Here is a 24,851-nt window from a genome sequence, read left to right as displayed (position 1 = left end):
TATATATTATATCTTTATCTTTCCCGAGCGCATCTTACTTTATTTGACTTATTGGAGTACTTCCATGTTTTGTTATATTCTAAAAATGCTAGAATCTAAGAAAATGAGTTTTTGCAGGCCTTCAGGGTAGCGGAGGAGGAGTTGGGGATTCCAGCGTTGTTGGATGCAGAAGACATGGTGGCTCTTAAGGTCCCCGACCGCCTCAGTATCCTGACGTACGTCTCTCAGTACTACAACTATTTCCACGGACGCTCCCCGAGTGAGTATCTCCGTCTTCCTCTGCCCGCCTTGGATGTTGCTGTTTTGCTTTTGCTGTGTGTTTTACCTGCTGCTTTGTTGTCAGTTGGGGGGGCAGGAGTGAAGCGTCCCGCTCAGGGTCCCACAGATCAGCCGCCTGGGAAGAAGAACCAGCCTGCAGCGTCAAAAGCTTTCCCCTCTTCCAAACCTGCCAGTGAGAACCGCCCTCCCCCATCCCCCCGCATTGCAAAACCTGCTGCTTCTCCAAAACAAAGCCAACGCGAACAACAGGTAATATTTACAGTATAAACGTTTCCATAAATTTCCAGATATGGTGCTCAGTTTTATGTCGGCTTTGTGTGAACTACAGTTGGGCCCGCATAAAGGAAATGCTTGACTGTGGTAAGCATTAGCATGTGTTGTCACAGTAACTGTTGCTGACCCTGGTAATGGTAAACAGCTGTCACACTGTGACTAATTGAGGAACAGTATGAGTAGCAGAAACAAAATCTTGGTGTCCATTTTTGCACTGTACAAATCTTTTTCTTATTTGTTAAATGGGGTCCTTGCCACCTGATATCCGGCGAGTCTTTCAGAAAGTTTTGTGCATGCTCAAAACTTTGAGCGGACATCAGACTGAGAGCTTTGCCGGTGGTTGCACAGTTAACTGTTTTGCCCTGTACAGTTCACTTTATTTAAATCACAGCAGAGTTGCCTCAACACGCTTCACATGGGTAAGGTCTAACCTTACCTACCTCCCTGTGCAAGCACACAGCGACAGTAGTAAGAAAATACTCCCTCTGCCATTTTTGAGGAAAAAACCTCAAGCAGAGCAGCCTCAGCCACTACTTAGGCCATTCTACCAATTAGCAGAGACAATAAAAACAAAAACAACTAAAAATAAAAACATAAATTTGGTGCAGATGGCATTATTAAGACAGTGAAAATTCTTTCTGCTGCTCCCTTGTTTCCACTTGAGGCTGCCACAGGATTTCAGAGGTGGATCTGCATGTTGTATGAAAGTTAATAATTACATTGTCCCAATGAAGTCCACGTCCTCAAGCTTGTACAGTGGAATATTCTTATCTGTGTTACTCCAGTTCACAACACAATCCAAATGGTGCAGGTGGCACCCCATCCAGTCGTTCAGCATGCGGCTCCATACGGTCCAAGCACAGACATAATACCAGAAAGGAAGAGAGAAAGAGAACAGAATCAGTCGAGCAGAACTGTCATCACCTATGGCATTAGTTTCACTAACAGTAGATAAGCAGAAAAGCAGAAAGGGTACTAATGTGATCACTGGCAGCTAATCCTATGCTTCATTAACAAACCCAGAATTTAGATATAATGAGGCTGAGACCTGTTCTGTTGTACTGCTTTGTTAGCTTGACAGTGCACATCCTGTAGACCAGGGATTGGCAATCATGTGCCATGAAGGGCCAAGACACTACAGGTTTTCCTTGCTACCAGTCACCTCAGCAGGTGATTTCATTAATAATCAGGTGTTTATGTTCAGGGGAGAAGTTCATCAGCAAACCTACCTGCTGAGGAGATTGGTTGCAAGGAAACCCTGCGGTGTCTTGGCCCTCGTTGCCTACCCCTGCTGTAGACATTAGTTTGATCCGTGCGTGATCTTTTCGTCTTCTGTTTAAGTTTTGAGGTGCTCCCCACCTGCATTTGTGGTTGGTCACTCATTCCATCAGAGCTGCAAATCCATCAGAAACCAATGGATTAGGCGACTTTTGCCACTGGACAAATTATTTAAATCTGTTACTAACCAGTTTATTCAATCTGTCACCGTGTGACTACACCATTAACTGTGGTTGGCATATACAGGACAGCGTCTGCAATTAACTAACTGGACTGGGGCGGGCTGCCGTAATCTAATTTGTTCTGTTACAGTTTCATAATGACATCCCCCCCAAAAAAGTGTACGCATCTCATAACATAAAAGATGCCTAAGATACTAATTATTTTCACGAATATTATGGAAATATTTTCATCGTTAATGCAGCCTGACATAATTTCTTCACCAAATCAACTCCATATCAGTACAACCAATATGACGACGTGCAAAATTGTTTCCAACAGCACAAAGTTCTTTGTAGTTCCAGCCTCTGAATCTTGCTCTGTGTGCAAAACACTGATGCATTTAACTTTTGTGATGTACCAAAAAATGTTGATGGGAAAGCATACACCCACTAGTGTCTGTGGTCCAGCCTTCATAGTCTCCATAAACCCACTGAGCGGAGGGGAACGCACCAGTGCTAATGCTTTTAACACTGTGACCACATATACTAATGCTAACTGCTAACAGAGGTTTGCATATGCTAATGTACCAGTTGCTATCATTTTCTTTAATACAGACTATCAGACGTCAAGTGTGAGACTTAAATGTAGGAATGTTTGCTATCAATGGCTGTAGCTCCAAACTCTGAAATCTGTTAATTCCCAAAAAATAGAGTGACCAAACATCCTGTTTTCCCAGGACATGTCCTGTTTTCACATCCTGTCCTGGCCGGCCTGTTTGTTTATTTTTTTTTGAAGAAGAAGAAGAAAGTGATGACAATGTCCTGGTTTTCATTGTTTTTTATTGGACCATTGAATTGACCAGCATTCAGGGAGCTACTAATCTCCGGAATTATAGGTGAAATGGAACCAGAATGGGTCATTTTTGCTTATATTACACCCAAAACAAGTATCTGAGATAATCAGGTCTCACCATTAAAATAATCAAGTTATTTAGCCACTATATAAAGCTATAGGTCAGCATTAGAAGCCCCAAACTCTTGAAAGAACAGTGACAGAATGGCAGAATGGGAGCTTGTGTGGTGCCAACTAGTGAGGATAAATTTTCCAATATGGTGATCTGGTATTCCGGTGATTAGTGCTTATTGAGACAGAAAAAAGATCAATTTTGCTTTGAAGATGACAGGGAGACATTATCTTCAGATTGGTTATCAATGTCTTGAGAGTAGGGGGCATAGTAAGGTGCTGTTCTGTCAGTCATTCCATCAATCTATATACCAAGTGTGGAGGTCCCTTTTTTTTTTTTTTTTTTTTTTTTTGTTGTCCTCAATGTTCTCTGGATCTGCTTGCCTCACACATCATCTCTGCCCTCTACATCTTCCCATATCCTCTGTAGTTATGGACGCACATCATGTCTCTTTCACAAATACCCTTAATTGGCCACATTTTGTGGTTAATTAGAACTGCCAATCTGTGATATACCTCCAGATGATGTTTTCGCCTAGTGAGTATGAATCCGTCCAGCTTCCATGTACGACATTCAATGCATTGTCACTGAGCACTGCTTTTTTTGTTGTTGTTGTCCGTATTTCATCAAGGTAGGTCATTGAAAATTATCTGAAGATGTTTTCTAGGGCAAAAACATCCACAAATTCTACATCTGCCATCACATTTGCGCCAGCTCTTACGGTTCGGGTGCTATGGGCCCCGTTTTGATGCCGAAAATGGCGCTCAGGCAGGCCCACCCTCAAAAAATGCATAAAAACAGTAGAGTTATGTGAAAGCATTGCTTCTTAATTATTGCAAACAAATATTGGCATGTTTTTATTACACTTTCTTTCCAGTCTTGCCTTGAATTTTGTGCATTCTCATAATTTATTATAATCTGTCATTCCCATCATACTTCAGTATACACAAGGTGGCGCTGTCACTGCTGCAAATGTCTTTTACTGCCACCTGGTGTTGTGCTAGATACATTTTATTGACAACTTCATAACATAATCAGAAAAAATTAAAAGTTACACCCATTTTCTTTACACTGCAGAGTCAGTCATTTCATAATGATTAGGACTTAAAAAAAAGAGTTTAACCTTCTTAAATAAGAGCTCACTGTGTCTATTATAGCTGGTACTTCAAAATGCTTTGAAAGCTTTCTTTTGGAAGTGAATACGTTATCTCAGTGTGCTGTTGCACACTTTTCCCGGTCAGTGACTCGTGATTAGTACACTCTTACTTCACCATCCGAAGGACGGGTACTTTGCAAGCTGTATTAAAATTCCGGTTCTGCCAACCATTCCAGTTCCAACAATTGGTACCCGCTGCCAACAGAGTATCATTTGAGTATCTCATTGCTGAGCCAAGTGTCCTGGTTTTCGATAATCAAAATATGGTCACCCTAAACAAAAAAAACTTTCCTCACTGTAAAGGAAAAATCATAGTTTGGCGGCAGCATTCAAATGTAATAAGACTTCCTTTTTTTCCATCTATCTCACTGTATGAAACTATTTGTAATAATCATGGAGCAGTGGATGAAGTGTTTAGAATTTTTGTGTTGGCTGCACTCCAGGAAATCTCAACTTGATTGAGTTGCAGTTTACTTGGCGTCAACCATCGGCTTTGCAAATATTCACTGAAAAGAAGCACAGATGTCAGCAGAGCCGATTTGGTTGACCGGGCTGATCTTGTGGTCATGAGGTTGTGGGAGTGTAAAGTGGCGTAATACCAGATGACGTACCATGGTTGGTTTATTACTTCTGCCTTGTTAACTGTGTTGTGACGTTGGCTGATCAGCCACTTCTTTTCCACCAGAGAAAACCTTATCGCCTTCTCACCCTCTATTGCCCTTTTTTCTGTAGGAGGTGCTGGAGGAGAAACAAGTGCGGACAGGCACGCTGAGTAACAAATGTGTTTCCTGCCACCAACATGTTCACTTGGTCCAGCGACATCTAGTGGAGGGAAAGCTGTACCACAGGAACTGTGCAAAGTACGAACCTTATTAACAAGAGGATAAATATGGTTCAGTTACTGTTCCTCACAATTACAGTTGTATTGCTGGTCTTTGTTTTAAAATGTTTAAATTTTCGTTGTGCGGTTTCATGATGGCCTTTGCAGGTTTATTACACTTTTGGTAAACTTGTTTGCTTTGCTGTGTTTTTCAGGTCGCTGTCGCTTACAAACACAAGTGCACCTCTCAGAGACTTACCCCACAATGCCCCCGTTTCTAAATACACCATACTTCATCCAGAGCTGATTAACGCCAACACTAGTGCTCCCGCCCCTGCACCATCCAGACTGGGACCTTCATGGCTGACTGAGAAACCCGGCACTGCAGCCAGCGCCTACAAGCCCGCTTCAGGTTTTTCTTCTGCAGGAAAAGACAGTCTGACTGCTTTCGTGTCCAAGCCAACAGCTTCACAGGGTACTTACAACTCAGTCTCCACCACCACCTCCTCCATCCTCCCCAGGCCCAGTGCTGCACCTCGGACCTCGACCAGCGCCTACAAGCCTGCTTCAGGTTTCTCTTCTGCAGGAAAAGACAGTCCAGCTGCTTTATTTTCCAAACCCACGGCTTCACGGACTACTTGTGACTCAAGTGTCACCACCTCCATTACAACCACTCCCTCCAGGCCTACTGCTGCCCCTTGGACATCATCCACCACAACCAGCATCTCCAAGCCCGCTTCAGGTTTTTCTTCCACAGAAAAAGAGAGCTGGACTCCTTTTGTCTCCAAACCCACAGCTGCACGGACTACTGGTGATTTACGTGTCGTCACCACCACCACCTCCTCTCGCTTCACTGCCTCCATCCCTACCTTCTCCACCACCACCCCCTCCAGGCCCATTGCTTCACGGACTGCTGGTGATTCTGGTGTCACCACCACCTCCTCTCGCTTCACTGCCTCCATCCCTACCTTCTCCATGACCACCACCACCCCCTCCAGGCCCATTGCTTCACGGACTGCTGATGATTCAAGTGTCACCACCACCTCCTCCCGCTTCACTACCTCTGTCCCCACTTTCTCCATCACCACCACCACCCCCTCCAGGCCCAGTGCTGCACCTCAGACCTCAACCACTGCAGCTAAGACACTACAATCCAAGCTGAAGTTCTTCCAAGCGGGCCCCGAGGACACTGCTAATGAGGATTCAAACAAGACTGCAACCAAGACTGTGGAGATTAATAGAGGTTGGAATCGGCAGAGTCAGAGCCAAGAAGCTTCAGTAGGTCAAGTTGTGAGTGTGGCTGTTGGTGTTGGAGGTTCAGATGATGTGAGCTCAAAACCGGAGCACAGTGATAATAGTAAAACTAAAGCAGCAGCTGCAGCCTTCATCTGCAAGAAACTGGCTGAAGAAAACATCGGTGCCAACAGTAAACCAGCATGGACAACTGCAGTCCTGAAGAAAACTGACAAGTAAGTGGTGAAACCATAAAGATGCTTTTCTGGTTGAGAATATTGTGAGTCTGATGTCAACTGGTGAACTCTGGTACTTAACTCATTCTACTTGTGATCAGACCGACCCCCGCTGAGCCTCCTAAGGAGACAGGCGGTGGGAGAGGAAGAGTTAGGTTGAAGGTGGACCCTTCGATCCTCGCTGATCTGCAGACTCCGCCCACAACGTATAGCCCAAATTCCAGTCCAGCCTTGGCCAACCAGAGGAAATTTGGAGCCCAGTCTCCAGACAGAGGAAGCCCCAAACCTGACAGAGCATCGGCCAACACTTCAGGTTAAACATAAACACATCCACAGCTGAACATGGTGTAATTTAGCCTGCTGTAGTGTGTGTTTTTGGAAGTTGCAAGTATATATAATTAATTCATTTATTTGTTAACAATTCACGGTGGTCACCAGATGTAGGCTTGGGAATGTGAAAGAAACTGAAAAGAATATTTCAAGCTACATGCAACTTCAGCCACCTGCTCCTAATTTCCATCATGCCTATTATGATGAAATTAAGTTATTCCCTCAAACAAGCCCAGTGTCCAGCAGGCAAAACAGCATTTCCAGCAGTAATCCCTCACTTTATGCCATTTTTTTAATTAAAGTCATACAATACAATTTTTTGTCTTATGATGTTCTATTTTTGGAACCAATACACTGTGGGTTGACTTAAACGTTGGCTGTCTACTTATTAAGCCTCTCTTTCACTTTTCTGTTGGTTTCTATGTCTTTAGTAACAGAGTTATAAAGTAGTTATTACCTTGTGTATAAAACATTCTGTCCACAAAATAAAAAGTACACTAAAACTTAAATTGTTTGTTTTGGTCTTCAGCAACGTCAGAGAACACTGAATCTCCTGCAGACTGGAGGTCGAGACTCAAACCAGTCTCCAAAGACACAAAGTAAGACTTTAATTATTTCATTCTCCTTATTGTGTTGTATCTCCTCCAGTTTTCAAACCGTCTTCTGAGGCACCAACAGTTTTTTTTTTTTTTTTTTTTTTTTTGTGTAAGCTTGAAGTGCTGTTTTTTTCCAATCAAAAAAATAAAACAAAAAAGGTACATACCCTTCTTCCACCTCCTTGTTCTTGCTTAATTTAGTTGTTTTTTCTGTTCTTCATCTCATTTTCCTTCATTTTCTCCTTCCTCCTCCTTCTTTTTCTGTCTAATATTTCTTTTCCTTATTCCTCTTCTTCTTTTCAATTATCCTCCTTCTCCTTTTTGCTCCTTCATTTATTTCTTCATCATCTTAATCATCCCCTTTCTTTTCCGTTCTTCCTTCTTTTCCTTCTTCCGCTTCTTTTCTCATTCTGCTCCTCTTTCTTGTTTTCCCTCCTTCTTGTTCTTTTCTTCTCTCCTCCTCTATTATGCATTCACAATGACAGCAGCAACTACAACAATAAGAATAATAATCACCATGGTAACCATAATGACAATGCTGCAAATAATGCAGAAATTTTTTGTTTATATACCACTTTGAGTCAAATACACAAAGTAAAATATAAGAAATCACACAAAACACCAGCCATATAATTACAGCTAAAATAACTGTTCTGTAAAAATGAAATGGTAGCAGATTTATTTAATTTGCATTGTCTTATTTGCTGATTATGATCAGAGCTTAATGCTTCTAAAAACCACAGCAAACCTACTCTTTCTGTTGTTAGTCATATTTTATTGCCTGTGCCAGTTTGCTATAATAATAATAATAATAATAAATTGTCAAAGTGAAGATCATCAAATGTTGTTGACTCATCACAAGTTAAAAAAAAATGTATAAATGTTAATGTATTTTTCTGTTTGTTTCTTTGCTTCTTTCTGATAATTCAACCAAATAGGAAACGTAAGAATTTCTTCTTCTAAAAGTGTGTATGGAAAAATAACCGCTGCAACGATCATTTCTCAATAACATTTACATTTACTTTAATGGACTACCCAGCAGTGGGGAATAAGTTTCATTACAGTAGAAGTCTTTCGGAAAGCGCTGTAACTACGTTTAAGGATATGATTCCATCTTTATGTTCGCCAATGCCATATACCTACACAGTGGAGAGTAGCTACCTAAACTCTGTGAGTGAGATAGATTATCTCGTCAATAGTTTTACATCCTCATTGAGCACAACTTTGGATGCTGTAGCGCCTCTGAAAAAGAGAGCCTTTAATCAGAAGTGCCTGACTCCATGGTATAACCTACAAACTCGCAGCTTAAAGCAGATAACCCGTAAGTTGGAGAGGAAATGGCGTGTCACTAATTTAGAAGATCTTCACTTAGCCTGGAAAAAGAGTCTGTTGCTCTATAAAAAAAAAAGCCCTCCGTAAAGCTAGGACATCTTACTACTCATCACTAATTGAAGAAAATAAGAACAACCCCAGGTTTCTTTTCAGCACTGTAGCCAGGCTGACAGAGTCAGAGCTCTATTGAGCCGAGTATTCCTTTAACTTTAGTAATGACTTCATGACTTTCTTTGCTAATAAAATTTTAACTATTAGAGAAAAAATTACTCATAGCCATCCCAAAGACATATCTTTATGTTCGACTGCTTTCAGTAATGCTGGTATTTGGTTAGACTCTTTCTCTCCAATTGTTCTGAGTTATTTTCATTAGTCACTTCCCCCAAACCATCATTCCCATTCCTACCAGGCTGCTCAAGGAAGCCCTACCATTAATTAATGCTTTGATCTTAAATATGATCAATCTATCTTTATTAGTTGGCTATGTACCAAAGGCTTTTAAGGTGGCAGTAATTGAACCATTACTTAAAAAGCCATCACTTGACCCAGCTATCTTAGCCTCCAGCCTTCCTTTTCTCTCAAAAATTCTTGAAAGGGTAGTTGTAAAACAGCTAATTGATCATCTGCAGAGGAATGGTCTATTTGAAGAGTTTCAGTCAGGTTTCAGAATTCATCATAGTACAGAAACAGCATTAGTGAAGGTTACAAATGATCTTCTTATGGCCTCAGACAGTGGACTCATCTCTGTGCTTGTCCTGTTAGACCTCAGTGCTGCTTTTGATACTGTTGACCATAAAATGTTATTACAGAGATTAGAGTATGCCATAGGTATTAAAGGCACTCTACGGTATTCCGTATGTCCAGCTCGTGTCCGCCGCTAATCGTCTGCAGGAAGCCGCTCTGCACCGCAGTCGGCTGTGTGAGCCCTTTCCCCTCCGGTACTCTGTCCATCCATCCATTCTTTGATGTGTTCTTTCATCCATCACTCCAAACGTTTGTCCTGCAGGATGCTTGTACCTGCTGCTCCTCCAAATGGCTCCGACATGATTTGTAGTCGGACCTTTCAGCCTCTCGCCCCAAACAGTGTCAGGAACCAGCAGTGTGGTGCAGTGTATGTTCAGCGCTCGGCTTCGTCACCCACGTGACTTTTCCTTAACGCGCTCACGGATCAAAGCTGTGGAGAGAAAACTGAGCAGGATTAGCTGTAGCATTAGAGACATTTTAAATTATTTATTTCTCTTTATTTTCTGTCCACAGACCTGCTGCTTCACCAAAGACGTCTCCGCTCCTCAGTGACCGGAAGTTGACAGACGGTGATGCAAAGCCGGCACCTCATGGAGCTGGAAAGCTGCACACCTCAGAGCTTCCTGTGGCACCTTCCTCTGGTCATCATCCCAGCCCCAGCATCTCAGTCACGCCACCAGAGCCAAAGAGTAAGAAGACCATCAGCTCTCTGTAATGCTGCTCAGAGTGAATTCTAGATTTCTGACTTTATCCATTGATCTTTTTCAGGGTTTGTAAACGGTCAGAGTGGAAAAACTGCAAACGGTGCAACACCAGGGTCAAAGATCAACCAGGTAACAAATTTCACAAAGAATATCAGCCTGTTTTTGTTGGGTTGTTCCCTTTTCTAGTTCCCCTGAGGTTAAAATGCAAGAATGACAAAGGAAAACTCTAGAAATGGATCACAAGTTTAAATAAAAAGCGCTTGCTGGCAAAATCAGTTTATAGACCAACAATTTTGAACTGGAACAGCCTTTAGAGTGCACACTCCTGCTAAAGTCTAATTGTACCAATCTTGTAAAGTAAAAGCCAGTTTTCTTTAGACATGTCAGGGGATGGATACATGAACATTTCCAAATCACTGAATATTCTATACTGTATACGTCTTTTACATCAGTCATTAAGAAATACAAACAGCATGCTAAATCTGTCCGGAGTAGGCAGTTCTCCAAAAGTGGCAAACTGTGAAAGGAGGATAGTGAGGGAAGCCACCAAGACACCCATGACAACTTTGAAGTAGTTATGGGCTTTTGTGGTTGTGACTAGAGAAACTGTGCCCAGTGCAACTTTGTCTGTTGCATCATCAGTTGTACAGAGAGGGATTTTCACACAACTAAATAATTGAAATCTTGTCTCGTGCCTTCTGGTAAACTGTAGCTGAAGTTCCAGCTGTGCATCCAAATACTCACTATGTAGTTCATACTAGAAGTAAGCAAGTGAGCAGTAAAAACACAGTTGGTATGTACTACATCGCTGTGATCGTACCTGTCTTTCGACCAAGATATTCGCACATCCACATATACAGCGAAAATTTCTATTTAACAACACCACTTTCACATGGTTCCTGATATATACTTGTACAGCGCTGCAGCCACTTTAATGCTGCTTCTGTTCTCTTGCATGTCTCCTATCTGCTTTAAGTTTTCCCCAGAAAGTTTTCCTTTTTCAGTTACCAGGCTCCAGCTGCATCATGGGATAGCGTCGTGGAGACCATTTGTACAATATGGAAGTAGTAGATCGTTGGCGTACTGCTTGACTACTATTAAATGCATTCCGAGTACTTGGATACCCTACGGATTGTGGCATACTGCTTTTTGACCACAATATAGTAAGCTAGAGCGTGTATTCGGATGTAGTTCGTGTTGTTTTTCTCATGGTGCAGCCAGCAGGCTGGACTTCACTCTTTGCAGAGAGTCAACCAGTCATGCAACATTTACTTGTTGGTGATATTACTTCAGTTGTTCTAGCCTGATTGCCACCAAACCTGGTATATAATACGGCGGCCTCAACTTAAAGTCTGGGTCTTTTAGTGAAGCTTAGGGCTAGTGGCCGCTGATCAATTTAGTATTTCTTCTGTTTTTCTTGTTGCTTAATGCTGACAAATTATACTGTATTTGTTGTCTTTTCAATGCCTGACTCAGTTTTTTCTCTCTGTTTGAGGTGCGGAGCCATCCATAGATGGGTGTATGTTCGTTTTGTAAATTATTCTGTCAATTGTGTCAGTAGCATGGCCCAAGCAGTGGGTCACCCCTTTGAGTCTGGTCTGCTTGAGGTTTCTTCCTCAAATCATCAGAGGGAGTTTTTCCTTACAACTGTTGCCTGTGTGCTTGTTCAGGGGGTTGCTAAGGTTAGATCATACTTGTGTGAAGTGCCTTGATGCAGGTTTGTTGTGATTTGGCGCAATATAAATGAAATGAAAATGACATATAATGTACACAGTAACTGAAGTTACACTGATTACAAACCTTTCAGATGATGAAATATCAGGGTGCACCATTGTCCAAATACGTATGGACCAGACTCTCTTATATTCTGTTCTTAAAATTCAGTGGTGCCAATAATTCTGAGCATTTAAGATTTTTGTGGATTTGTTTTCCTCTGCTTGCAGACTAAACCAGGCTACATTCCCAAGGAGGAGATTTTGAAGGAGTTGGATCAGATTGAACACAACCTGAACGAGCTGGAGAAGAGAGGAATTGAGTTGGAGAAAAAGCTTCGCAGCAGCGAGCTGGGTGAGAAGATCACACGGTCCTCTTTCACCCTGAGTTTGGAGTGAAAAGAAGATTGAGATGGAGTGGACGTAGGAATAAGTATGTCTTTGTTCCGTCAGAGGGAGAAGACGACTCGGTCATGGACGACCTCATGGTTGAATGGTTCACCTTGATCAGGAACAAGCAGGTGGCGATGCGACGAGAGTCTGAACTGGTTTACATGTGAGTGCACAGACACGCATTTCACTTTTTACAGTCCTTGGGCTAAGCAGTTTTTCGGTACCACTTAAGGGAACTAAACAACACTTAGAATTCAGAAAGGTATAGTGGCCATCCCAAGGTGGCAGCTGTAGCCAGGTGGGGTCAATGAAGGATTACACAGGGGTCAATATTTAAAAATGCTTCAAACACCACATTATTTGTCTGATTATGTTATAATTTGGACCATCTATGACTGAATGTTATGAGGTTAAAACAGCAAAAACGGTGACAAAGGTCAGTTTCAGTTGTACAGGGGTCAAAAGTTAGTTGCTCATTTTTTTTAAATGATGCACATTATTAGTTGAGCTAATATGGTTTTTAAAAGGAAGACACTCTGTTATGCTTTGTCATCACGATATGGTGCTAATGTGTCGTATCTCGTACATTCCAAAGGACACTGACTTTCTTTTGATCGTTACTTTGGAGACATTCAGCACACATTACATTTATTAATCCTAATAGGTCAACAAATAACTTGTCACATTTTACAAAAATTGGAGCAACTTCAACTTTTGATCTGCTAGCTTTTATTTATTTATTTATTCATTTTATTTATTTGCTTTGCCGTGCTGCCAACTGCACTGCAGTAAAACGGTAAAATCTTACAAAGTAACTTTCTCTCATTTCAAGTCTAAATATCTAATCTACACTTAATATAAATCAGTGAATTTCAGTAAAATATAATTACCCGGTACTTGTTTTTAGGAAAATCCGTTCTCGGAAACATGTTGTTTTGAGTTGTATCAGAGGCAAAAGTTTTTTTTCAGTCTCCATTAGATTTTTTTTTTAAATTTTTTTATGATGGTGTGTTATTTGTAAGAGATTTAACACTTGGTAGTCCTAGCAAAATGCATGTCGGAATGCGTTTTCTCAGCTAATTTTTCACTTGTTCCATTGACAGATATTTTAAACATGTACATAAATCAAAATGCTAAATTGTTTGAATCATATCTGACTTTTTTTAAAGTAAATTTTGACAAAATGTTTGTAATTCATGTTGGTTTAAGGTCAACCATATGATGAAGCTGTCTGCACAAATACTAGAAACGGTTACAAAACCCAAATGACATCAGTGCAGAGTGAATGAAGATGAAAATATATTTCTTCTGGTTTATTTTATTTCATCTATAGAGGGAGAACCCAGGACCTGGAGGAACAGCAGCCCAGTGTTGAAAAGGCGCTCAGGAGAATAATGGAAAAACCAGGTGAGGGCTCAGATGGTTTATTAAAAAAAATCTAAATTTAAAAGTGTGTGTGTGTGTGGGGGTGGGGGGGATGAGCATCAGGGACTAAACTGTGCTTCTGTGTGCAGAACATTTAAAAACTGACTGGGAAAGGAAGCAAGAAAAACATCTGATGGACAAACTGGTGGAGATCGTCAACGACAGAAATGCGATTGTTGACGGTCTGGATGAGGACAGACTGAGGTGTGTGAAACTACAACGGCACTCAGTGGAGTGGGATCCTCTGCCAAGGCCCTGTTCCCAGTTAAACCAAAACTTTTAACAAAGTTAAAATGAAATCGGCTGTATGGACGAAGTTTTTGAGGAATCCAACTAATAAACACGCCTTTGGTGAAAACGATGGCAGCTTTGCAAGAAAATCAAACTGCCTTGAAATAAAATTATTTAAAATGGTAACACCTCCCCCCCCCACCTTTCCCAAACTAATATTTAAAAATATCTATATGAATGAAATTTTGCCCTGGTCCTGTTCTTTGAGGACCCCAGCACAAAATAATATAGATCTTAAATATAACCACTTTATTTATGTTTATTTGAATACATGCAATTTAGACTACTGTTTTTTCAGCCTTGATCAAAGTCCTCTCTTATTGTGTATTATCAGATAACAAATGTCATCAGTATCATGTAATGATAGCACTGGCATACAAATATTTAGAAGTTGTCTGCTTCAGAAATTAAATGTTTTATTTATGATGGATTTTGGCATGTTGAATTCAAATATGACAATAACAATGGCTAATTGGCTACTGTTTCCAAGATATACAAGGTTTTACATTTTGCATCTACATAATTATATTGTGTTAACAGTAGAATTTTCATTAAAAAAATCATAAACATAGGTCTTTTTTATGTTTCTCTGACTGTTTGTATAATATCTCACCTGTTTCCTTTTTTTGTAACGCTTTAAAAATCAGCAAAAGGGTTATATATTAATCCTTAGTAGCACAGTAGTAGCATTTCTAAAAACTACAGCCAATCAACAATTTCAAACATTTTCATTCTCAGTGGCCCAAAATTAGTAAAGTTTGACTATCTGTATTTCAGAAGCATTTTGTCTGTAGACCAGTGTAGTGGTAGACTGCACACGTCTTACATTAAGGACCCATTAAAATGAAAAAGTGCTTTAATTATGTTTAAGAGCTAAATAACTGTATAAATAGCATATAATGTCACAGTTTTGTCATGTTTCCTCTGTTTGATGTAGCCTCATGCATTGTTATTTTTTTAAATTACTTTTAAGGCATTTTGCAGACGTTTTTTCTTTGCACAGGAATTTCTAAGATTATTTTTACACTCAACAAAAGTATAAACGCAACACTTTTGGTTTTACTCCCATTTTGTATGAGATGAACTCAAAGATCTAAAACTTTTTCCACATACACAATATCACCATTTCCCTCAAATATTGTTCACAAACCAGTCTAAATCTGTGATAGTGAGCACTTCTCCTTTGCTGAGATAATCCATCCCACCTCACAGGTGTGCCATATCAAGATGCTGATTAGACACCATGATTAGTGCACAGGTGTGCCTTAGACTGCCCACAATAAAAGGCCACTCTGAAAGGTGCAGTTTTATCACACAGCACAATGCCACAGATGTCGCAAGATTTGAGGGAGCGTGCAGTTGGCATGCTGACAGGAGGAATGTCAACCAGAGCTGTTGCTTGTGTATTGAATGTTCATTTCTCTACCATAAGCCGTCTCCAAAGGTGTTTCAGTGAATTTGGCAGTACATCCAACCAGCCTCACAACCGCAGACCACATGTAACCACACCAGCCCAGGACCTCCACATCCAGCATGTTCACCTCCAAGATTGTCTGAGACCAGCCACTCGGACAGCTGCTGAAACAATCGGTTTGCATAACCAAAGAATTTCTGCACAAACTGTCAGAAACCGTCTCAGGAAGCTCATCTGCATGCTCGTCGTCCTCATCGGGGTCTCGACCTGACTCCAGTTCGTCGTCGTAACCGACTTGAGTGGGCAAATGCTCACATTCGCTGGTGTTTGGCACATTGGAGAGGTGTTCTCTTCACGGATGAATCCCGGTTCACACTGTTCAGGGCAGATGGCAGACAGCGTGTGTGGCGTCTTGTGGGTGAGCGGTTTTCTGATGTCAGTGTTGTGGATCGAGTGGCCCATGGTGGCGGTGGGGTTATGGTATGGGCAGGCATCTGTTATGGATGAAGAACACAGGTGCATTTTATTGATGGCATTTTGAATGCACAGAGATACCGTGACGAGATCCTGAGGCCCATTGTTGTGCCATACATCCAAGAACATCACCTCATGTTGCAGCAGGATAATGCACGGCCCCATGTTGCAAGGATCTGTACACAATTCTTGGAAGCTGAAAATGTCCCAGTTCTTGCATGGCCAGCATACTCACCGGACATGTCACCCATTGAGCATGTTTGGGATGCTCTGGACCAGCATGTACCAGTTCCTGCCAATATCCAGCAACTTCGCACAGCCATTGAAGAGGAGTGGACCAACATTCCACAGGCCACAATTGACAACCTGATCAACTCTATGCGAAGGAGATGTGTTGCACTGCATGAGGCAAATGGTGGTCACACCAGATACTGACTGGTATCCCCCCCCCCCCCCCCCCCCCCCCCAATAAAACAAAACTGCACCTTTCAGAGTGGCCTTTTATTGTGAACAGTCTAAGGCACACCTGTGCACTAATCATGGTGTATAATCAGCATCTTGATATGGCACACCTGTGAGGTGGGACGGATTATCTCAGCAAAGAAGTGCTCACTATCACAGATTTAGACTGGTTTGTGAACAATATTTGAGGGAAATGGTGATATTGTGTATGTGGAAAAAGTTTTAGATCTTTGAGTTCATCTCATACAAAATGGGAGCAAAACCAAAAGTGTTGCGTTTATATTTTTGTTGAGTGTATGTTATACTGCAGACTGATCTGTCCGCTCGTTACCTCAGTAATTCCTCTCCAGATGCTTTTTTACAGGAAGGTTAGGATAACTTTATAACCCTTTCACACCAACCCATGTTGGCTCTGGCAACTCCAAAAGCCAGACCTCTTTGATTTTTAAATTCATTCCCTGATGCCTCAGTTGAACTCTATTACTACTCTTAAGTCTTTTTATGACTCACGTGTTGTCGTAATGGTGGCGGTGGCTCAGTGTGCGCCTGCTGCACAAACCAGTTTCAGAAAACAGAACTGGTGAGACCATATTGTGCACGTTTTCTTTATACCATACTGCAAATTCCTAATGTAAACTATCTCAGGCTCAACTTGCCTTCTTCCTTTACAAACAAGTGTCTGCTGCAGACTCTGGTGGTTATTATTATTCTACAGTGCTGCAAAAATGTTTTCTATATTGTAGAGCTGCAGTGACTCCCTGCAGGAAAATATTTCATGCACAATACTGGATTTTCATTTCTTTCTTTATTTATTTAATGCTATTTTAGCAATGTAAAATCTGTGGTTAAATTAAATATATATTCTATGTCGATCAAATCGCATATATTTCTGACTCAGAATAAGTCAGTCTGTCCATTTTCTATACTCGCTTACTCCAATTAAGGGTCACGGGGGCACTGGAGCCTGTCCCAGCGGTCATAGGCCGTGAGGCGTGGTTGACATGTTGAGTTGACACCCGTCTCCTGTATGAAAGGATTAGACAGTGTCCGTCTCACTTTATGGACGCTGCACCTGAAAAATACAGTATTCTGATCGATGTTGAATCCAGCTCTGCTTCCATCAGTCTGCTGCACTTTATAATGTCATTATATGAACTGGAACTGATGCCGTGCACCCGTAGTGCCCTGCACGCAACCCAGAGAAATCAACCAAGTGTCACAGATGGAACACACTTTATTTAGCCAGTACCAGTAGGATTGCTGTAGATGCGGCTCCTGGATCAGGTGACTCGCTTTGATCGTCTGACTGCTCACCTGCTGCTGAGACTTTCTACAGTGCGGAAACATGCTCTTAATTAACTGCTGTTAATTTACATTTCTCGTTTGATTCCTTCAGGGAGGAAGAGGAGGATGAGCAGCTGAACAAGATGATGAAGAATTTCAGTGAGTGGTGAACCCATGCCCACCCCACCCCTCTCCTCCCTGTGTTCATCTGTTATCACAACCTCAGTGTCACTGCAACTTAGTTGAGTCATAAATTATCCGGTTGAGGATTTCATCATGGACAGAGATTAATTGAAGCAGTTCCGCGGCTCGGTGTGAGCGAATGATGTGTTTTCATCCCGTTTGGTCTAATGACTGCTAATGGAAAAAGCATCAAGCAAAGCGCTCGTCCTTTCTCTCTTTGCTTTTTTGTTTTATCAGTAGCATTGCTGTTTGACAAATGGAGGTGCTTGTTAATTTGACCCTCTGATAGTGAACTGTTTAAGGTGGATTCATTTGCAATTCATGACGGGAAAAGCAGGGCGAAATCCGACGAGATTTACCGAAAAAGAGCCAGAGGTCGCAGTGAATGGATGCCAGCTGTGGTCCACAAATGAACCATGTGATTTTTAAAGTGTTCAGTTCTTCTCCACTATCAGTACAGTAATTTGATAGTTTTCACACACATCTCACGTGATCATGATGAATACTCCTTTCTGATTGGCTGGCATGTACAGCGTGTAATCCAGATGACACCTTTTAACAGACTGTCATTTACCAGTTATCCGGATGTGTACCAGTTAACTATTTGTACCAGACACTCTTGTGTCTGGTATTTTCTGCCTGTTGATCCCCTTGCAGTAGTTTTATGTTGTGAGCGAACTCAAAGACTGACAGGAGACAGAATTCAAAACCCAAATGTTGTATTGAAAAAATGCCTACACTGAAGGACAGAGTGAGCTAAAACAGCGCTGGGGTCTTGAAACAAAACGTCACATGCACTGTTGAGGACAGGAGCCCCGGCATTAAGGTTGGCCTTTTAAGCCTGCACTCAGCTTACCCCCAGGTGAGCGGGCCTTGCCCTGCCATGTGAATCAGTGGAGCTATGCGATTGGTTGAAGAGTGTTGCGTTTGACATAAGCAGGTGACCGCAATCGCGTTGTTATATACAACCGATGTGTTATATCAAAACTTTGTGATGAATGTGTTTGTGTCAGTGTGATAAGCAAAGAACAGAACATTTCATGTCCCAGACAGAGGTACAAAGACCTTGGTTTTATCAGTTGAGACTGTACGCAAATGATGACATTTTTCGGCGTGTGTCAGAGCCGCACACAAAGCATTTAGGTCAAATCCAGTCTGTAAAATTAAGTGGTCTGAGAATGGGCATCATGGAACATTCCATCCAACTGTTGTTGACATGACAGATTTGACTCCTGACACCAAAATATTAACAGCACTAATCCCGTCCTTAAGCATCAACTGATAACTTGCAGCTTCATTTACAGTTTGTGTCTGTTGCCTTATCTGTGAAAAGGTAAAATATTGACCTGTAAATTATTAATTTAAGGCACTACTGCAAACGCACGTAAAATAAAATGGCAAAGGGTTACCAGTAGAGTTGCGGGCGTGATGTTGCACTGAAATGCCGTTTAACATCTTTCTGGAGTCTAGGATGTTCATTCCAGAAAAACTGTGCCTTAATATCAGTGGTGGGCACAGTTCCGATAATCCGATAACAGATAATTATTGAAGATAATGTTTTCATTATCGGACCAATTATCTTTTTAGATAACTTTAAAAACCATTATCGGACTAATTATCTTCCGATTAACTTTTGTCCGATAACTTTTAGACCGATAAACAAAGCTAAACAGCGACAAGTATTTCTAAATTTTAAAATCAGTTCAGCATCTACCTGTTAAAGGTTTTGTAACAGATGTACAGTTATACCCTCTGCAAACAGAAGAGAGCTGCTTCTATGAAAAGCGTCTCTATCCTCTGCAGACAAATAAGTGGTTAAAAAAAAAAAAACCTTTTCCTTTAACACCATACTGATATGCTGGCAATATCACCTAAGTCATCCAGAGGCATATATTTTTAACTTATGGTTCAAATTTTACCAAACTAATTTTGGACAAGTTATTTAAAATTACTGTCATGTCTGAAGTTTTATAAAGTGAAAATATCAGATATGTTTTAGTTTTAAAGTAATGTGCTAATTTTTAAGGTTTTGTGAGCACATGCTGAGCCCAGCAGTGCATTATGGGTAGGATGATGTAATCTCACGTTCACAACAAGACAGATGCATTTCAGACACTCTGTTCAGGCTCCACGGACAACAGCATTAAACTCTAGTGCCTAAAACTCTCTTGAATATATTCTCTGGGTTTATAGACGTTGTTATTTGCGTTTGTTAAATTCCACGCATTTTAAATGTAGCAGACAGGGATTATCTGGAATTTTGTTTTCAAGGCCTCTACTGGCTAGTAGTGTTCATGGCAGTATTCGCCCTAAGTACTAAGCATCTAGGAACCAGTAGATGGCAGTGTTGTATTTGTTTTAACCCCGGTTATATCAGGTGATTGTCAAATCAACTTTTTGGCTTTGCAAATGGCTTTTTTTTTTTTGTTTTTGTTTTGTTTTTTACAAATGAAGTTTAAAAACAAGCGGGCGGTTGGATGCTTGTAGCTTTTCAGCAGGAGGATAACCTCACGACTGCCGACCAGAATAATATCAAACAGGTTTGATTTTCATTCGACCATACGATCACGATCAGGAGGTGGTCGTGAGATGTTAAAGCTTGTTATTCCATGTACACTACACGATGCAGGATGCGCGATTAGCCTGAAATTCGGTCCAAAAATTCCTGCATGAAAAATCATCTCGCACAGTGTAAAGCACGTTTTACATCATAAAATGTGCGCACATTCTCTCCACATGCAAAACATTTTGCGATGACACTTCCAGGGCTCTGTAAAAATGCCTGTTTTTACAAATAAAAAAATGAACAACACACGACAGACATCACATTAACGTGTTGGTTTACATAATGAATGACTGAACCAATCAGTGTTTAGCAGAGGCACTTTTACCCAGAATCCTTTGCGATTTGTCTGTGTTTGTTACTAAACCTCAGAATTAGTGCATTATTCAACATTAAAAGATATATGCTATATATTAACTTTGTACAAATGACAGAATTGACATTAATGGAGTTATTCTATCGGTATTAATGTTATTTATAAATCAAAACCATAAGTCAGCATGACTTTATTTTTCAAGACCTCCGCCTGACCGGAGTGTTGTAATTGATAGAGAGCTGGCTTTAGGGCTGCTCTCAGGGTGCCTCTGTGTTGGGAGCTCTGTAGTAAACAAGAGCTTTCAGTAGGGGCAGATTGTTCAAAGACAAAAGTGTGGTCTCAGTGTGTGGGTCTGTTGCTGTTACTTTTAATATTAGTAGAAGTTATTGTGGCATTAAAACTTAAATCTGTTTTAGTAATAGTTGCAACTGTACTAGAGACAATATTGGAATTTATCTGTTATCGGTTATCTGTAACTTCCGATACATTTTTGGGTGGTTTATTGTTTTATCTTTATCGAAGATAACTTTTCAGTTATCTGATTATCTGTTATCAAAGTTAATTTTTTGGTTATCTGTGCCCACCACTGCTTAATATGGATGTCTCGGTCAGAAATTACATTATTCACACCCTTAAGGAGCTGTAACCTGGCACTTTTTTTTTTTTATAGAAATTGGAATGTAGGCTAATGTTAAATGCTGAAAAATAAAGATTGCCTGGGTTTCTACTGCATTTGAATGTCTAGCTTTAATATTACATTAATGTTTACTAGAAGGCCCTCACAGAGCGCGGACCTCCGCCAAGGCTGCATTTTGTTCTGGATCAAATCCAAAAGAAAGTCTGTCATTTTCTGTGACATTATCCATCTGCTCACCAAATTTCACGAACAGGCTCTCAACCTTTTTGAGTTAAATGTTGCTATGTGACAATACTTTTTCTTTATCTCCGTTATAAATAATAACTTATTTCCCAGAACATTACCTGCCCGCAGAGCAAATTTCTTTGAAATCTCTTCATTACTTTGAGAGATCCTCCTAATAAACAGACAAACACTGGTGATAACATTACAGTGGAGAAAATCAGCATCTATTAGCTCCAGGCTAAAACTCTCTAGGGCCAGTGTCGCAGACTGATCGCTCCCGTCTAAAAATCGGTTGTCTTTTGCATACTGTCATTTTGGAGCGTCAGCAGCGATTAACAGATTATCGCTTCGTTTCTGCTTAAAACTGACTTCAGAATGATTTAAGAGGTTTTACTTTGTCATCTTATGGTTAATAATCACATTATTCCCTTTGAGCGCTTTGGGTGTAGAGAGTCAGACTCTGAGTCAGACTCAGTCATGCTGCTGTAATCTTTCCCCCATCTTTTACGTTGAACTAAAGCTGACTTTATGTGGAAATGATTATTGTACAAAAGCTTCAGATATCTGTTGCTGAGACAGATGATGACTGGAGTGCAGTTTTAAGCAGAAACGAGGCGATAATTTGTTAATCGCAGCTGATGCTCCGAAATGACACATGCTTAGTATGCAAAAGGGGACCAAATTTTAGGGGGGACCGTTCATTCTGTGACACCGGAATGCCCTAGGCCAAAAGATCCATCCACCGTTTGGGAATATGAGGGTTAGCTTTCTTTGTGAGTTTTATGAAATGGCTCTTCATAGAAAATCCTCTTCAAACTTGAGAATGAGTTCTTTCACATCACTGTTGAAAGTTGTAGAGTCAGTCACCGGTTATAACTAGTTGATGATTATGACTGAGATGGTTAACATTAGCATTTGGGTTTGTGTTAACTCCAGCATGTTTTTTTTTTTTTTTTTTTTTTTGGGGGGGGGGGGGGGTGAATTGTTGTCAGGTGTGAAGGTAAATTCTGATGTCCGTTAGAAGTTATTACATATTTTCTGAGCAGAATATAATCTGAGATTATTAATTGGAGAAAGTTTCCCGCTGACTTAATGTCTCGTTTGCTTACATTGTTTCAAAGCTGCAACCAAACATCTGCACTGAAACGGCTCGTGCTAAACCGTTCACTCGCTTTTGAGTAATCCAGATAACAAATGAACATTTTGCGTGTCACCGTGTTGACTAGTGTCCGTCTCTCTCCCTCTGTCTCAGACATCAAGAAAGATAAGGCGAGGAAAAAGTCTCAGATGTCCAAACTGTTCAGTTGGGGGAACAAGAAGGAGGGATGACGCTCTGCAGAACAAACCTCTGCTTCCTCTTTGATTTCATTTTTATTTAAATTTTTGTTCTGCTGCTGCTGCTACAGTAATGTTGGCACACTCAGTGATTCACGGGATGCTGTGCGGTTGTGCAATCTGTCATTTTCTGTTTCAGAAAAATGCGCTTCCCTTCGCCGGCTGCATCGCTCCCGGTGCGGCGTTACTCGGGCCTGCTGGTACCCGCCTCACATTAAGTTTACAGGTTAATGACTCACCAGGTGCGGCACAGTTAGTTTTTATTCCTTTCCATTCATACTCTGGTTGCTTATTCCGCGCTCGCACACTGAGAGCACCTCACTTGCGAGACTTTTTTCCTGCCGTTACACTGATGTCAACGGCAGTTTGAGGAAAAGAGACATTACGGAGGAGGTCAGCGAGCTGTTTCCTCTGATAACCAAAACACTCTTTGTGAATATTTTTCCGATTTTGTGAAGATTAAGACAACTGATCATTTGGTTCAATTATGACGCCAGTGGGCTTCCTTTTGAAGTGTCAAGATGTTTAATCTGACATTGATCTTCTTAAATTCTTTGAACTAATTGAAAATTGTGCCTCACATGCAAGTGCTGTCAATTAAACGCTTTATAGCGCATAATATTGCGTTCATTTTTGTGATGGCGACTGGCCTATGGCAGACCCTGAAGCTTGATATGGAGTGTCCCCAATCCCAGTGTCCTGATTGGACACCTTTAATTAATATATACAACCCCTGGCAAAAAATTATGGAATCACCGGCCTCGGAGGATGTTCATTCAGTTGTTTAATTTTGTAGAAAAAAAGCAGATCACAGACATGACACAAAACTAAAGTCATTTCAAATGGCAACTTTCTGGCTTTAAGAAACACTATAAAAAATCAGGAAAAAAAATTGTAGAGTCAGTAACGGTTACTTTTTAGACCAAGCAGAGGGAAAAAAAAATATGGAATCACTCAATTCTGAGGAAAAAATTATGGAATCATGAAAAACAAAAGAACACTTCAACACATCACTAGTATTTTGTTGCACCACCTCTGGCTTTTATAACAGCTTGCAGTCTCTGAGGCATGGACTTAATGAGTGACAAACAGTACTCTTCATCAATCTGGCTCCAACTTTCTCTGATTGCTGTTGCCAGATCAGCTTTGCAGGTTAGAGCCTTGTCACGGACCATTTTCTTCAACTTCCACCAAAGATTTTCAATTGGATTAAGATCCGGACTATTTGCAGGCCATGACATTGACCCTATGTGTCTTTTTGCAAGGAATGTTTTCACAGTTTTTGCTCTATGGCAAGATGCATTATCATCTTGAAAAATGATTTCATCATCCCCAAACATCCTTTCAATTGATGGGATAAGAAAAGTCCAAAATATCAACGTGAACTTGTGCATTTATTGATGATGTAATGACAGCCATCTCCCCAGTGCCTTTACCTGACATGCAGCCCCATATCATCAATGACTGTGAAAATTTACATGTTCTCTTCAGGCAGTCATCTTTATAAATTTCACTGGAACGGCACCAAACAAAAGTTCCAGCATCATCACCTTGCCCAATGCAGATTTGAGATTCATCACTGAATATGACTTTCATCCACAGCCCATTGTAACCTTGTTTTTTTTTCTGTTTAGGTGTTAATGATGGCTTTCATTTAGCTTTTCTGTATGTAAATCCCATTTCCTTTAGGCGGTTTCTTACAGTTCGGTCACAGACGTTGACTCCAGTTTCCTCCCATTCGTTCCTCATTTGTTTTGTTGTGCAACAGCTCTCCAAGGTGTGTTCACTCCTTTTTAGATGCAGACTAACGAGCAGATCTGATATGATGCAGGTGTTAGTTTTGGGGATGAAAATTTACAGGGTGATTCCATAATTTATTCCTCAGAATTGAGTGATTCCATATTTTTTTTTTTTTTTTTTTCCCTCTGCTTGGTCTAAAAAAGTAACCGTTACTGACTGCCACAATTATTTTTCTTGATTTCTTATAGTGTTTCTTAAAACCAGAAAGTTGCCATTTTAAATGACTTTAG

At 40.8% G+C, this 24,851-nt stretch overlaps 1 protein-coding gene across 2 annotated transcripts in view; it reads left to right on the top strand.

Moving 5' to 3' along the window:
* LOC117526479 (MICAL-like protein 2) overlaps positions 1–23,660 on the top strand; it is a 32,121-nt gene extending 8,461 nt beyond the window's left edge. Inside the window, exons 3-16 of one of the 2 annotated variants that reach the window (XM_034188549.1) lie at positions 118–259; positions 344–528; positions 4,845–4,972; positions 5,148–6,401; positions 6,503–6,714; positions 7,270–7,330; positions 9,917–10,092; positions 10,172–10,236; positions 12,051–12,174; positions 12,273–12,375; positions 13,546–13,619; positions 13,727–13,841; positions 17,675–17,721; positions 22,739–23,660. In XM_034188549.1, coding sequence (XP_034044440.1) covers positions 118–259; positions 344–528; positions 4,845–4,972; positions 5,148–6,401; positions 6,503–6,714; positions 7,270–7,330; positions 9,917–10,092; positions 10,172–10,236; positions 12,051–12,174; positions 12,273–12,375; positions 13,546–13,619; positions 13,727–13,841; positions 17,675–17,721; positions 22,739–22,815 — 2,763 coding nt within the window. In that variant the 3' untranslated portion in view covers positions 22,816–23,660. Of the gene's footprint in view, positions 1–117; positions 260–343; positions 529–4,844; positions 4,973–5,147; positions 6,402–6,502; positions 6,715–7,260; positions 7,331–9,916; positions 10,093–10,171; positions 10,237–12,050; positions 12,175–12,272; positions 12,376–13,545; positions 13,620–13,726; positions 13,842–17,674; positions 17,722–22,738 lie in introns of both variants that reach the window. The other variant, XM_034188548.1, reaches the window with a different exon arrangement.
* Positions 23,661–24,851: the final 1,191 nt, after the last annotated feature.

Source organism: Thalassophryne amazonica, chromosome 15 (genome assembly GCF_902500255.1).
Source record: "Thalassophryne amazonica chromosome 15, fThaAma1.1, whole genome shotgun sequence".
Taxonomy (NCBI): Eukaryota; Metazoa; Chordata; class Actinopteri; order Batrachoidiformes; family Batrachoididae; genus Thalassophryne; species Thalassophryne amazonica.
The sequence above is the reverse complement of the archived record's forward strand: the minus strand, read 5'-3'. Positions and strand labels throughout refer to the sequence as shown.